General features: G+C 55.1%; 4 protein-coding genes across 8 annotated transcripts in view; 1 reads left to right on the top strand and 3 right to left on the bottom strand.

Moving 5' to 3' along the window:
- Nucleotides 1–510: 510 nt before the first annotated feature.
- tspan14 (tetraspanin 14) lies at nucleotides 511–4537 on the bottom strand. 3 transcript variants are annotated; one of them, XM_086176549.1, is made up of 9 exons: nucleotides 4414–4537; nucleotides 2920–3002; nucleotides 2769–2819; nucleotides 2459–2605; nucleotides 2209–2379; nucleotides 2006–2131; nucleotides 1864–1914; nucleotides 1537–1650; nucleotides 511–1236 (listed from the first exon to the last, which is right to left on the bottom strand). In XM_086176549.1, exons 2-9 carry the CDS (start codon nucleotides 2998–3000, stop codon nucleotides 1171–1173), a joined length of 807 nt encoding a protein of 268 aa, XP_086032675.1. In that variant the 5' UTR covers nucleotides 3001–3002; nucleotides 4414–4537; the 3' UTR covers nucleotides 511–1170. The 3 variants fall into 3 exon arrangements, with proteins under 3 accessions (XP_086032675.1, XP_086032676.1, XP_086032667.1); XM_086176550.1 differs by lacking the exon at nucleotides 4414–4537 and adding an exon at nucleotides 4106–4130; XM_086176541.1 differs by lacking the exon at nucleotides 4414–4537 and adding an exon at nucleotides 3883–3904.
- Nucleotides 4538–6617: 2080 nt separating this feature from the next.
- Nucleotides 6618–8069, bottom strand: LOC147236963 (voltage-gated potassium channel regulatory subunit KCNG3-like). Its single transcript, XM_086162847.1, has 2 exons — nucleotides 7495–8069; nucleotides 6618–7245 (listed from the first exon to the last, which is right to left on the bottom strand). The coding sequence occupies exons 1-2, from the start codon at nucleotides 8067–8069 to the stop codon at nucleotides 6618–6620; spliced, it is 1203 nt and encodes a 400-aa protein (XP_086018973.1).
- Nucleotides 8070–10310: 2241 nt separating this feature from the next.
- LOC147236962 (uncharacterized) lies at nucleotides 10311–13773 on the bottom strand. 2 transcript variants are annotated; one of them, XM_086176519.1, is made up of 5 exons: nucleotides 13636–13773; nucleotides 12055–12202; nucleotides 11352–11659; nucleotides 11037–11265; nucleotides 10311–10968 (listed from the first exon to the last, which is right to left on the bottom strand). In XM_086176519.1, exons 1-5 carry the CDS (start codon nucleotides 13687–13689, stop codon nucleotides 10847–10849), a joined length of 861 nt encoding a protein of 286 aa, XP_086032645.1. In that variant the 5' UTR covers nucleotides 13690–13773; the 3' UTR covers nucleotides 10311–10846. The 2 variants fall into 2 exon arrangements, with proteins under 2 accessions (XP_086032645.1, XP_086032654.1); XM_086176528.1 differs by lacking the exon at nucleotides 13636–13773 and adding an exon at nucleotides 12782–13518.
- A 127-nt stretch (nucleotides 13774–13900) lies between these two features.
- The window catches only part of prkn (parkin RBR E3 ubiquitin protein ligase), a 3329-nt gene continuing 2957 nt past the window's right edge, over nucleotides 13901–14272 (top strand). Inside the window, exon 1 of one of the 2 annotated variants that reach the window (XM_086176507.1) lies at nucleotides 13901–14035. In XM_086176507.1, the coding sequence (XP_086032633.1) occupies nucleotides 14029–14035 (7 nt within the window). In that variant the 5' untranslated portion in view covers nucleotides 13901–14028. The other variant, XM_086176497.1, reaches the window with a different exon arrangement.

Raw genomic sequence — 14272 nt, 5'->3', positions numbered from 1 at the left:
GGCAGCACAACCCATCACCTGCCTCCATTTAACCCCCGGCCGAGCGCCGCCTGCCTCACCAGGGACCCGACGGGGGAGGCCGGCAATCGGACCTCACACTTTACCACTTGATTCGAAGGGACGTCATGGAGGACCTCCAGATGATGAAGGTCCCGACAAAAGCTACCGTTCTCTTGACCGCCATCTTTAGAAAGTGACGAGATCACGTGACCGCGGCCAAGCGACTCAGCCGTCGGTCCTTCCTGCCTCATCTGGCGCACAGTAAACCCTCCCAGGCTTCATGCAGATGTTTGAAGGTGCCGCGACGCCAGCGGGTTCAGAGGAACCTCCTCCTCCGAACGGCGGGAAGCCTCGGAAAAGACGGGCGTTCTCTCCGACCGAAGAGCCGACCGGCCGTGGCGGAGTCGAGCGTCCGGAGACGCCGGGGGACTGACCTCGGCTCCGGGCGGGCCGGAAGGACGCCGTGACCTCTGACCTTCAGAGCGGATGTTTATTGAGGGAAGCGGGAGGTCAGAAGTGAAGTTAACTTTATTCTGTGATATCAAAAGACAAACTTTAAAAAAGACGGGGACAAACACGGAGAGGCCACGGGAGCTACCGTCCGTCCGGACGACGAGGGGCCCGGCTGTGAGGAATCCAGTGTAAAAACAAAGATGGAGTCTCAGGTCACTGAAAGCCAAAGCCAAGAGTCACATAACCTAAACATCTGATCCCACGCCGTCGCTTCATCGGATCCCTTCCCGTCACACCGTCCGAACTCGTCATCCGTCACCGGCCGTCAACGCGTCGGCGTGACGGGAACCCGAGTCATGTGACCAGGAAGTAGAAGAGCGAAGAGATGAAGAGCGCCTTCGCCCGCTGCCATGTGATATTGGTGAAAGGTTGTGGCGTGCGGCGTGCAACAGACAGAGCCCTTGCAGACACTCCGGCAAAGAGCGAGACGTCTGCCGGACAATTTCTTCCATCTCTCGGCGAGTCGGGAAACACTTGAGGAGCGGGAGTAAACATTCGGAGAGCGGGGTGGAGACGGCGCCGACGGCGGGTTGCAAAGGCAGTCTGGTGTGGAGTTTGACCGAGGAGGAAGACAAAGGCACATCCGATGAAGAGCTTGGTCCTATGGGGTCCGACGGAGGTCTTCCCCAGCGGACCCAGGATTCTGGTTTTCCAGCGTCAGTAGGCAAAGTTGACCTTCTGTATGTCGGAAATGAGCGTCCGAGCCAGGTAGATTCCCACCATCTGAACACACACACACACACAAAGACTTGAGACTGGCCCTGAGCGATCCACAATCATCCGGGAACCGGAACCTGATCCAGGGCACTCTGGAGGACGCCTACTGCTGCTGCCTGACCGACACAAAGAACATTTGGAAGTGCAAGCGGGACGGAACATGCGACCTTCCCTCAGGGTCACCTGACCTGATAACAGGAGGCGGTGAAGGAGAGGTCGTCTGCAGGTGAACTCTTCCTCCTCTGAGGAGTTTGACAAATACGGATGTATAAAAACCCTTTCCGGAGACATCGGACACACCGGTACCTGCAGCAGTGAGATGACGATGAAGACGATGGCGATGGTGTAAAGGTTCCCCGGTAACCAGGCCTCCAACGCGGCGATGCAGCCCTTGTCGTATATGTGATCCCTCCACTTGTTCTGACAGGAACGTGAAGCCGTGTTAGAATCCCGCCGCCATCACGATGACCTCACGCTGACACTACATCACGTTACTATAAAGCTGACATTATGATGACATCACAGCGGCGTTCTGCCGGATACGTGCACACCGTCCTGCTCGGAAGCTACAGTGATGGCCCTGGACCCCCGACATCACCACGGTAACCGATGGGAAAATGGCCACAAGCTCACCTTGGGTTTCTGTCTCACATCGTAGCCGCATTGAGTGTTTACCACCGTATCCTGAAACACACACACATGCACGTATGGCACCGATGTCAACCGGTTAACGATCAGTATTGATCCATGGTGATCGGCACCGACGGACACGCACGGCGGGGTCGCTGACGCAGCAGGAGAACGGGACGCCGCACTTCTCGCGGCTGCGATGAGTTCCGTTGCAGCTGAAGTAGACGTTGAGGTCCCAGTCGTTGGGCTCCTGGGCGCCGCAGCAGCCGTTCTGTGGCGACAACGCAGCGTTAGAGTTCGGGCGCCGCGCCTTCCAGGCCTCTGACGTCACACGCGCCGCTCACGCACCATTCGCTGCATGGTGTCGATCAAATTCTGCAGGTCAATGTCGTCCCTGTACGCCTTGATGTTCGCCAGGAAGAACTTGCCGATCCAATCCCGGACCTGACTCTGAAAGACCACCGCCAGCACCACCGCCGTCAGCTCCAGGAAGAAGATGAAGCCGATGACGCCGGAGAACTGAGACGGAGGGGAAGACGCTCGTCATCACGACCGAACGCGCCGACACAGACGCGGAGAGCCGGCGATCTTCACGTACAAACTTTAGCAGACAGATGTTCTCTCTCAGAGCCCCCACGCAACCTGCAAAGCCGAGGACGAAGGTGACCACGCCCACCAACAGGACCAACCAGACCGGGTCAAAGCCGTGCATCCGGGTCACCTGGGTCAGATCCAGCAGGATCCCCTGTGCACAAAAGGAGGCTGTGAAAAAAGGTGGTCCAGTGAAGAGACGACTGAACCTGAAGACCTCTTTCTGGCGCAGACGACACACACACACGCACACACAGTAAAACCATTAAAACAGTCCTGATACAAAGTCAGTACGGACTGATTACTTAGTCTGTCACCTTCTCACTCCAGGCCCAGAAACCAACGGAGATGAAGGCGACTCCAGCCAGCTAAAAGACAGAGACACACCGGTGTTTGGTTGTTTTTGTAGTTTTGCAATTTCCTGGATGGGAAAGCACCTCGAACAACACAGAGCTGAGGATGACTTACCCAGAAGATGATGTTGTAGCTGAACATCAGGTATTTGTAGCAGCAGCTGACCTCAGCGTTGTCATAGCGATAGTAATACATGCCTGGAAGGTACAGCGATCGACCGATTAACGCCACTGATAAGCAGATAGACTAACAGAAATTTGAGCTGGTCCATAAGACAAAAACGTCACAGTGACTAACGTCATCGATCGACCGATTGGCATTGGACGGAGGCTGATCCTGAGCTTTTCAGTTTCACAGTAACCTGGCCGAGGACCAGGCCGACAGCCGTACTGACACCAAAGCTGGAAACAGATACCGAGCCGACGCCACCGCGGCCTCGGACGTGGAATTTTGATCGCGCCCGAAGGGATGTGGCATTTGATATTCTCTCAGAGATTGGTGTTAGATGCAAAAACGTACCGGACGCCAGTCAATCTGTATAAAATCATGAGCAGGGTCCATAAAATACCAGTTCCAAAGAAGCTGGGACGCTGTTTGAAATCTAAATAATAACAATGCGATGATCCGTGAATGTGACGGTACTGTATTTGATTCACAGTACAACATAAAGAACACGTCAATGTTGACAAAATGCCATTTCATGACATTCAAAATGAGCCAATATTTCCCATGAGAGGGTGAAATGTCTCCGTATCAACATCTGGCACAATGTTTATGTTCTTTAGTGACAAAATGTGTGAATCAATGCATTCTGTTTTCATTTACATTTCAAAAATCTTTCCAACTTCTTTGGCATTGGGCTTGTGACATTACAACACCTTTTGGGCTTCGAAGTCAGGAAGAGGCCGAACTGATAGAGCCAATAGCAACTCAATAATCAATACATACTAAATGTGTTTCCATCTTGTTATGAAGTAAGTGTCCGAACAGTTCCAGGTCGGTTAAATCATGGATGATCAGTTGGGAGGGCCAGTATCACGGCACAAACACCAAAACATCCGAACCAGACACACTCACCGATCACAGGCTTATCAGGTGTTCTAACTCTCCCAACTTGAAGAAGGCACATTGACGACAACACACACACACACACACACACACACACACACACACACACACACACACACACACACACAAACACACACAAACACACACACACACACACACACACACTCGGCGCTGGCTGTTTGGAAACCTGGGCCGGAAGTCCCTCTGTTTGCGGTTAGAAGTGACGACACACCTTCGGCTCCTCCGGCTCTCGGCGGTTAACGCCACTGGCTGGACGGAGGGGCTGCCGAGCGCCTGAGCCACGGAGACCCGGGACTCTGTGTTCGCGGAGGGGGGGGGGAGGCTACTGGAAACCCGGAGTTTGAGCGGAGCAGGAAGAGCTAATGCTAACGAAGCTAGCAATGCTAACGGGGCTAGCCATGCTAACGGAGCGAAACGCTCGGTGACCGTCACCAATAGCTCGATCACCGGGCGGTTCACGGAAACCGCGGCAGGTTCGGCGGGGCGGGGACAGGTTCGTCGGGATGCGGTTGGTCTCACCTCCGGGGCTCTTTAAAACCGCTTTGAGATGATATAAACAAACCGCCGCCGAAAAAGTCCTACTACCGCTCCGCCTTTTTCCCCGCTCCCTTCGTCTGCTTCTCCGCCAGAGCCCCGGGAACGAGCGCCCCCTGGCGGCCGGAGGGCGCCCTCGCCGGTCCGGTCCTGGAGCTCAAGCACTTGGTGCAACTCACACACACAGGAGAGCAACCCCACCACACACACACACACACACACTCATCCATGCATCTCAATAATAAAATTGTTATAATTATGACGACGATGAGTATGAGGCACACTGGTCAGAGGGTCCAGGAAGATCAATCACAGTTCAATGATTCCTCTGTACAGTAATCTGATTTGGATCACACATTTACATTTCTTTTGTTTATATGAAACAAAAAATGTGTGTGTGTGTGTGTGTGTGTGTGTGTGTGTGTGTGTGTGTGCGCGCGTGTGTGTGTTACCCCATGTTTGTGCATGACTGTGCTTGTCTTTTCTGTTTACGTCCCTACCGTCACCTCCTGGACAGGAAGGGCGTGTGGATGAGGATGTGATGAACTGAACTGCCCTCACCAGTGTTTTTACCCTGGTTTTCATCTCTTTTCTCTCATATATGAAAGGGTTAGAACACAAATCTGACCATCTAGTCTTCTTCTTATTATTATTATTATATCATAATTCTTATTCTTATTGCTATTGTTGTTGACTCCATCCACTCAACTTTTAAGATTTCAATCTGCTTCTTACTAATGTGTACATCTGGTACACACAACTGATTCCATTTGCAGCCTCTGGACGTGCACATCTTGTTAATGCTGTTTTCATCAATATAATCATTATTTATTGTTTTCTTTTTGTTATTTGCTTACTATCTGGCTTTACTGTGGACAGCAAATTAAAAATCACCTTTCCAGACTGTACATGATATATGACAATAAACTCTTTGAATCTCAGGAGGACCTTAGGAGGTTCTCAATCCTCCAGATCACGGCTCATTCTTGTCAAACTCTTCTACTCGTGGGAACTAGGCTTGGTTTTCTTCCCCAGAAGACACTCCACCTCTTATCCGAGAGGCCTCTTCAGTTCAGTTTGGGTTCGAAAAGGAGGAAGCCTCTCGGACGAGGGGGGAAACGTCTTCAAGGGAAGAGAAGTCCAGTTGCCACGAGAAGAGGAATCAGACAACAAATCTTGGGAGCGGTAGTACAAGTCATAGTAGCAGTTTTAATTTTTGCTCTCAAGTATCCACTAAATCCAAAATACAGTCTGAGACTGTTTGATCACGAAGGTCTCCCTGTTGTCCTGGTGTCCACCTGTCCACCTGTGACCTGCGCCGTCTGGACCAATCGGCCTCTGCCATCATGTCCATCTGCCTCGTTCATTTTAGCCCCGTCTCAGTTTGGGCTTCTCCTCGTGTGTGCCGATGGTGCCGTTTCCTTCGTAACCCATCTGCTCCCTGAGGGTCTCCCCGTTCAAGCTCTGGTTTCAGTGAAGCTTCACGGCGAGTCTGAGAGGAACATCTTCACACCGTCACAAGCAAAGGCTGACGTTCTGATGTGAAACTGTCAAGTGAAAGACCACGTGGCTGCAAAGGCTGTGCTGAGGAGCTTCGTCGGAGTGTTGGCGAAGAAGAGCGTGGTGTCGCGAATGTTACGTCCGAACCGCATCAGCCGCCAGGTCCTTCTTCGTGTCTTTAAACGGAGTAGAAGATCATGATGCGGTCAGGGAGGAAGAGATAGCGGAGAATCCACACTCACACGTCGGCAGCCTGACATTATCGCCACGACACTTCCTGCCTCGGCCCGCGGTTGCCTTGGAAACATGGATGCCGTCCAGCAGCTAGTTCAGTTCCAGGCCGTCAACTTCAGCGCTGATGGATCCAGAAGGAGGAAAATGGGAAATGAGGAGCGCTGCTGTTTCTTGCGGGCTGAAGTACATGTCCACAGCTTCTTGACCTGATTACCCCCGCCTCCATTAGCAAACTTTTCCTACAGCTGTTCCAGAAAACATTAAAACCAGAAAAGTTGGACTTCTGTTGGTTGAGGAGAACACTGAGAACGTGACAAGAACCTTTGTCGTCTGGTGCGGCTTAATCAAAACTACACATTTAAAAGAACTTCTTCAATGAGAGCGAGGGGCTCTTTGGGGTCGAACCCTGAGCTTCCTCCACAGTTGCCCGTGGTTCTAAGCGAAGGCGCGTCCTGTCATTCGATGGGCTCAGCCGTCGGGTGGCGCCTGCAGCGCGCGGAGCAGGTCTTCAGCTCGTCGTAACACTTGATGAAGCTGTGGTAGATGAAGGTGATGGGCAGCGCCAGCAGCACGATCCCGCTGACCACGCAGAAGCCGCCCAGCACCCGGCCCGCCACCGTCACGGGATACATGTCCCCGTAGCCCACCGTGGTCATGGAGATGATGACCCACCAGCTGGCGGCGGGGATGGAGCTGTAGTCCTCGTTGCCAGATTCAAGTAGCTGGGCCAGGGCGCTAAAGATCGCCATGGCGACGAAGATGAAGACCAGCAGCATCACCATCTCGCGGTAGCAGCGGCGCAGAGTCAGGCCGAGCGTCTGCAGGCCCAGGAAGTGACGAGCTAGCTTGATGACCCAGAAGATTCGCACGATGCGCAGGACGCGCAGCGTGACCCCGGCCCGCTGCAACTGAGAGTTCTCGCCGGTCATGAAGGTCACGGCGACCGAGACGTAGTACGGCAAGATGGCCATCAGGTCGATGATGTTCAGAGGGCGACGTGCAAAGTCACACTTGTCCTTGGAGAGGATGAAGCGAATAAGACACTCGGCGGTGAACCAGCCGATGCACACCGCCTCCATGACCCTGCAATGACAAGTGGGGGGGGGGGGGGCAAACAAACCGCCAATGGCCAATCAGAGGAGGAGCTACTGTGAGTGGGAGGGCTTGATAACCAATGAATAATGAGGAAGCGTTTGATGAGGGTCCAGACTAATCTCTGGGGTTCCCCTATACTTGTTTTCGAGGTCAACGCAAAAAGTCGCTGATTGAACGGTAACTAAATGGAGAGAAGCCCCGCCCCTTGCCTGAGGGGGGGGGTGATCAGCGTCCTACCTGTGCTTGTTCAACATCTCAGACGACTTCCACTCTGGCAAGGTGCTGGCGCACAGCATCACCATGGAGATCAGGACGAACACCACCGACACCGAGGCGAGGACCTGCGCTGCCAGCGAGGACGTGGGTTCCTCGAAGGTCCTCCTCATCCTCTCCACCCAGCGGTGCCGAGACTCCTCGGGGCCCCTCGGTCCCCCCTCAGGGAAGAAGTGAACGAAGCAGTCGGACAAGCGGTCGTCCAGCCGCCGTTGGCAACACGGCTGCAGGTCGGCGCTCTCCAGGCCCCAGTAGAGCATCTCGTTGTAGAAGGACAGCTCGCACATGTGCGGCACGAAGCGCAGGGTGCCGTGCTGAAGGTACAGCAGGATGAAGCTGAAGGCCTCCGAGTGGCGGTCGAAGAAGAACTCGTTGCGGTCGCAGTCGTAGTCGTCGCACAGCTCCAGCAGCTCGCCCTCCGAGGCGCAGCGCAGCAGGCGACGCAGGCGGCTGAGCGGGAGGCGCCGCAGCAGCTCGGTGGAGAAGGAGAACCTGCGACCTCCCACGTTCAGAGTGCACTGACGGCTTCCAGAACTCATTTCCAGAAGACACGGACGCCGTCTGGATCCAGCAGAAACGGAGGGTTACCTGTGTCTAACCCTAACCTTCCAAAGAAGACCAGCAGAGACGTCCGGGTCGCGCGTGCAGACGTGATGACCTCGTTTCCTTCGGCGAGGCTGTTCTTCTGCCACGTCCACACTCGGGAGAAGGACTGCGAAGAAGCAGCGCCCCGTCACACTTCTTCCTCCGATATTTAAAAGCCGTCCGTCAAACTGGAGCTCTTCTTCTGAAAATATCAGGTCCAAATTGCCGGCCAGACGGAGGCTCTGGATCTCAGCTGATGTCGGGAACCAACTGTTGGACTTGGAGATGAACTGCATCCCAATGTAGAGCGGCTCCTCCTCCTCCTCCTCCTCCTCCTCCTCCTCCTCCTCTTCCTGTCTCATTTTCTGCTCAACCTCCATGATCTCCTCTTGTTGACAGAAGCTTATGTTTTCCTTTGTCCAAATATTCCACCTCCTCCTCCTCCTCCTCTTTGCTGCCACCATCGCAGCAGAGCCTCTTTCCTGTTGATGTTCATTCAACACGGCAGCCAATCGGAGGGCAGAAATCATCTGGGGGAAGCAGCGCCCCCTACTGGGCGTCTCTGCTCTGCGGGGTTCTGCTTTTTGTCTTCCTTGGAGACATCTTCTTGTCCTTCTCCAGAGGTCCATCGAGACCCAGAAGGGAGAAGGAGATGGATCGGGGCTGCAGTTACTGCCTCCCGCCAGTGGCACTCTCAGGTCCTCCTCACGTGATGGATGAACGTTCTCAAGATTCTCTGCATCCACGGTGTCTTCTCGCAGCGAAGGACAAAAACCACCATGACGCCCGCCGCTCCCTGCCCGGGTAGTCGGCTGCAGCTGGAGGCTCAGGGACGTTTTGATCACATCAGATCTTCTGGTGGAAGCTGGATCTGGTTCCCCTCCTCTGGGCTCAGAGGTTCTTCAGCCCCAACAGTGTGTGTGTGCTAGATAACTTTTAGAGAACTGAGTGGACTGGGCTCATCTGTGTGTATGTCAGTCTGTGCTGTGTGTGTGTGTCAATGTCTGTCTGAGATTGTGTGTGTTATGTGTGTGTCCTATGGGGAACTAAGGTGGGGATTCCAGGAACTCACCTGAGTTTCTGAACAGGTGGTTCAGGTGTGTGTGTGTGTGTGTGCGTGTCTTGGGATTGGTGTAATAAAAAGGTCGGCACCCCCGGCACTTAACCCGGTCCTGGGTCATTCTTCTCTCCAGCTTGGGCTCCGTGAAGATCCGCCCCTGGTGTCCCAGGAGAGCTCTGGGCAGCAGAGGAACCCCTGCCGGTCACCGCCTGCCACTAAAAGACTGACGTGAAGTTCCGGAGCTTCCGTTGCTTCTATTTTTAACGACAGCCTCCAACAGGGGTGGGCAAACATTTTGGCTCAGGGGCCGCATTGACTTTTAAATTTGACAGACGGGCCGGGTCAGCACGAGATACGATACATATAAAAACAAAAAACGAATTAGTTAACGGTACATATCAGACTCGTCCGACATTTACTTAGAAAACCAAACCAGCTCGGTTTTGAAGGCTCTGACGTTTGCTTGCATTTTATGCACAAACCGTTTTTTCCCTCGTGTCGGTACGTCCACAGTAAAGGCTAAATCACAAAGGTGTCATAGAGCTCGGGAAAAGTGTTCTCAAGTCGCTCCAAAAATGAAATGAGCTCCTGTTTGAGCCAATCAGTCAATCATTCACATCAAGTATGAATTCTGTGCTGATCTTTGGCGGGCCGGATTAAAAAGACCAACGGGCCGGGGGTGTTTGCCCGCCCCTGGTCTAGGACGGGGTATTTGATCCCGCTGATGTCAGACGGGCGCGCCGGGAGGCTCCGCCCCCTGTCGACCGGCCGCCACCCCGATGCCCCCGAGCCGGGACCGTCTCCGGGTCATTCCAGAGCAGGTGGAGAGAGCGGATCTTCATTCAAGAAAGAAAAGAAGGAAATGCCTTTATGGTCACATTCCGTCACGCACAGAGCACAACATCTGCCGAACGTCACCGAGGCCGTCCGGCCGTCATGGAAGCACCGTGAGCAGAAGGTCGCTGAGGAGCAGAGCCAGGAGAGCCCTTAGGGCTTCGGCGTCTCGCTCAACAACACCCGGACAGGCCAGGAGGAACGGGGAACCCGACCGGGAACGTTCGGTTCCGAGGACGACCGCTCCGACCCCGGAGCCACGCCGACCCAAGAAAGTTGACAAACATCTTCCAGAGGAAAAGGCTTTATTTGGACATCAGAGCTGCAGTCCACCTCCGGAGAAGACACACAAAGAAAACAGCAAGTCTACCATGACACCAGCGGACGCAGCAGCAGGTCAGACGCTCCTCAGAAGGACACCAGGAGGACAGAGGAGGACGGGTTCGGGTCAGACGCTCAGATCCATGGAGTTCATCTGAAGATCACGATTCAACAAGGTTCTTTCTTCAACATCGTGTGACCAGCTGCTCCTGGAACCCACAGTCTGAGGGAAGCGTGGCGATCTGCTCCGGTCCGGGTCTCGATCTGACCCAGTCCAGGTCCAGAACTCAACCACAGGTTCTGTGTGCATCACACACACACACATACCCACACACACACACACACACACACACACACACAAGCGCAAAGATAAACACACTATGACACAGTCACACACACACACACACACACACAGGCTATGAAAGTCACACAGAGACACACACACACACACACACAGGCTATGACAGTCACACAGACACACACACACACACACACACACACACACACACACTGGTCTCAGAGGTAGTGGGGGTCCCGGTTGGCTCTCCTGGAGTGGAAGCGGATCTCTGAGAGTTTGGAGTTGATCCCAGAGCCGATGACGCCCTTCCTGGCGAAGGGGAAGCGGGCCAAGATGGCGTCTGCGGAGGAGACGGAGGTGAGGAGGAGCGGCGGGGCGGAGGAACGTGGCGGCGGGGGCGGGGCTTACTGAAGATGGCGTTGGTCTTGTGCGGGTCCAGGGCGCTGCGCTGCGTGTGGGACGCCGGGCGGCGGCTCTGCCCCCCCCGCAGGTTGCTGTTCATCAGCGTGGCCATGTCGAACACGCCCACCAGCAGCATCCGGGCCATCGCCGTGGGAGACGGCGCCTGATTGGCCGCCTGCCACGAGTGGACGTCGCACAGCACTCCGGAGCCCGGGTACACCTCCACCTGGCTCACCTGGAGGAGCAGAGGAGCGTCAGCCGAGGCGGGCGGGGTCGGAGCGGCGGCTCGGACGGAGGTCGCCGGGGGAGACGCGTCCTCACGTGGTCCCTGGCCGTGCACTGGCTCTCGGAGCAGCTCCTCCTCAGCTCCTCCATGTCGGTCTGGGGGCAAAGCGGCGCCTCCACCCCCGTCCCGTCCCGCGGGCCCGGCGGGCAGAAGTCCGCCGGGTCCCCGCTCGGCTCCGCCCGCTCCGGCCGAGGGCCTCCGAACTCCGCCTCCTGATCGGTCGCCGCGCGGGGATGCGGGTACGGCGCGTAGCTCTCGTTCTTGGCCGTCGCCGTGGCGACGGGCTGATGCGTATTGACTTGGCCCAACATTTGCCACATGGTGGACAGGAACCCCGGGATTTCTGGGAAATGCGTGGAAAACCGAGGAGAAGAAGGGGAACCGGATCAGGCTCTGGAGTCCATCAGAGAAAAGGTCGAGCTCCAACAGACGCCGCGACGCCTCGCGATCGGAGCCCCGGTCTGGTCGTCATGGAGACGATCGCACACGGTCTCCTCCGCAGCAGACCTCGAGTCTGAGGCCGGCGGGTGGAGGAGGACCCGCTGTGGACCGGCCTGTTTCGGAAGGGTGGAGGTGAAGAATGGACGCAAAAGGTGGAGGTGAAGAGTGGAGGTGAGGGCTGGAGGTACAAGGTGGAAGTGAAGGCTGGAGGTACAAGGTGGAGGTACAAGGTGGAGGTGAAGGCTGGGCTTGTAGGATGGAGCGAAGCGTAGAGGTGTAGGGTGGAGGTGGACTCACCGTTGACCAGCGTGTTTCTCAGCTGCTGGTTCTCGGCCATCAGCTCCGCCTTGTCCTTCTCCAGCTCCTGAACACGAGTCCGGAGGAAGTGGAGCTCATTGGCGTGGGAAGGCGTCATGGCCACCGTCTCCGACTCCACCTTCACCACCTGCAGGGGGCGGAGCTCTGGTCACACCTGCTGCTCCGCACAGGAGAGCGCCGATACGCCATCTGTTCCTCGTACATCATCATTGAAACCACACTCACATTTAGTGCCTTTCAACAACTACTGACTATCTGGGATGCTTCAACCAGTCATCGATAATCAATAACCAGTCATCAATATTCTATAACCAGTCAGTGATAATCAATAACCAGTCATCTATATTCTATAACCAGTCAGTAACAATCACTGACCAGTCAGAAATTCTCAATAATCAGTCAGTAATAATCAATAACTGGTCAGTAATAATCAATAACCAGTCATCATCAGGCAGATCTTCAGGACTTTTGAAGTCCTCTGAACCTCCTTCAGATCTGTGGAATTATGGGATGGATGGAGGTGGTCTGCCACAGCCCCCGTGGTCAGGGCATGTCCAGCAGGGGCCTCCAAGGGGTCAGAGGTCAGACACACACACACACACACACACACACACGTACACACACACACACACACACACACACACGTACACACACACACACACACACACACACACGTGTCCTCCTGGTCCATTGTTGTTCATCTCACCTTTTGATGTGAAAGTGCCTTACGGCAGGAAGTGTTGCCATGGCAACCGATATTGGAGCTCGGATTAAAACATGAGCGAAAGCAAAAATGAACCTTCTGGGTGGAGACTCTCCTGAAGCCTATCTCCACCTGTCCTCCACCTGTCCTCCACTTCTCCTCCACCCTCTAAGTATGTGAACCTCCATGGATGTCCTGAGCCTCCATCATTGTCCCGTGTATCTGCTGAGCGTTGAGGAACTCATGGTGTTTCTGGGACCTCAGGGTCAGACGCTTCCTCATCTCGGAGAAGCGACTGTCGTCCAAACCGCCTCCACAAAGACCAGCCGCCCAGAGACAGAGGTCCACAACCCTGTGAGATAGGCAGATGTGGAGGAACCTTTGCACGGGCGAACCAGGAGACACTTTTTGAATCCTCTTCATCACCCTCAACATCAGCACTTTTTGGTAAACTACACTTTCTCCTCCATCTTCTCTTCATCACTCAACCTTCTCCTCCATCTTCTCGCCATCTATCAACCTTCTCCTCCATCTTCTCCTCCATCTCTCCTACACCTTCTCCTCCATCTTCTCTCCATCTCTCAACCTTCTCCTCCATCTTCTCTCCATCTCTCTTCCATCAGGTTCCTCTCCAGGTTCTTCCCATCTCCGTTCCTCTGCTGGGCTCCAGAAGCCGTGCATCTGCTCAGTCTGCAGCGCCTCCAGAGCACCGCTCGGATCTCCAGCGGTGAGTGTTGTTATCGATGCAAGCATGTGAAGGCGGCGGCCGTGTGACGGCGTCTGGCGGCGGCCGTGTGACGCCGCCGGCCGCCGCCGCCGCCGCCGCCGTGTGACGGCCGGTGTCCGGTCGCACTCACCGTCCCGCCGCCGAGGCTCCACTGCAGGGCGCCGCCGTCCGGACTGTCCGCCATGTGGAGCGCAGCGGGCTTCCGAGGAGAAGATGCGGAGAAGATGGCAAACAAGTTGATTAAAATTCATAAGATTCTCCATTTCCGGTGCCGCTCGGTGACGTGACACGTCAGCGCGTGCGAGGCTCGGAGCGTCTTTCGATCCCTTTTTGTTTTTCCGTCCGCTTTACCCGCTTCTCACGGTACTTTGGTGTGTGTGTGTGTGTGTGTGTGTGTGTGTGTGTGTGTGTGTGTGTGTGTGTGTGTGTGTGTGTGTGTGTCCGGGGGCGGAGGCGGCGGGACTCCAGTTCCCACAAAGCACCGCGGCAGCACAAGATGGAGGCGCCGCGCTGAGGCGTCGAGATGATCGGTGAGGACCGAGAAGGTCGGACGGGTTTCAGCTGTATGAGCGGAGCAGATCCCGCTCGGGGACGGGATCGGGAATAAAGAAGGAGGTTTGGAGAAGGAGATCTGGTTCGGAGGGGATTCGGGGGTTCAGAAGGAGGTCCTGTCCATGAAGAAGCTGGACCTCAGAGGAGAGGCTGATGGCTGATCCAGGACCTGTCAATCAAACCGCAGACTCACCGATTGATGCGATTGATCAGCA

This window comes from Fistularia commersonii, chromosome 2 (genome assembly GCF_037954325.1).
Source record: "Fistularia commersonii isolate RoL2024-O1a breed Wild chromosome 2, RoL_Fcom_v1.0, whole genome shotgun sequence".
In the NCBI taxonomy this organism is placed as follows: domain Eukaryota; kingdom Metazoa; phylum Chordata; class Actinopteri; order Syngnathiformes; family Fistulariidae; genus Fistularia; species Fistularia commersonii.
The sequence above is the reverse complement of the archived record's forward strand: the minus strand, read 5'-3'. Positions and strand labels throughout refer to the sequence as shown.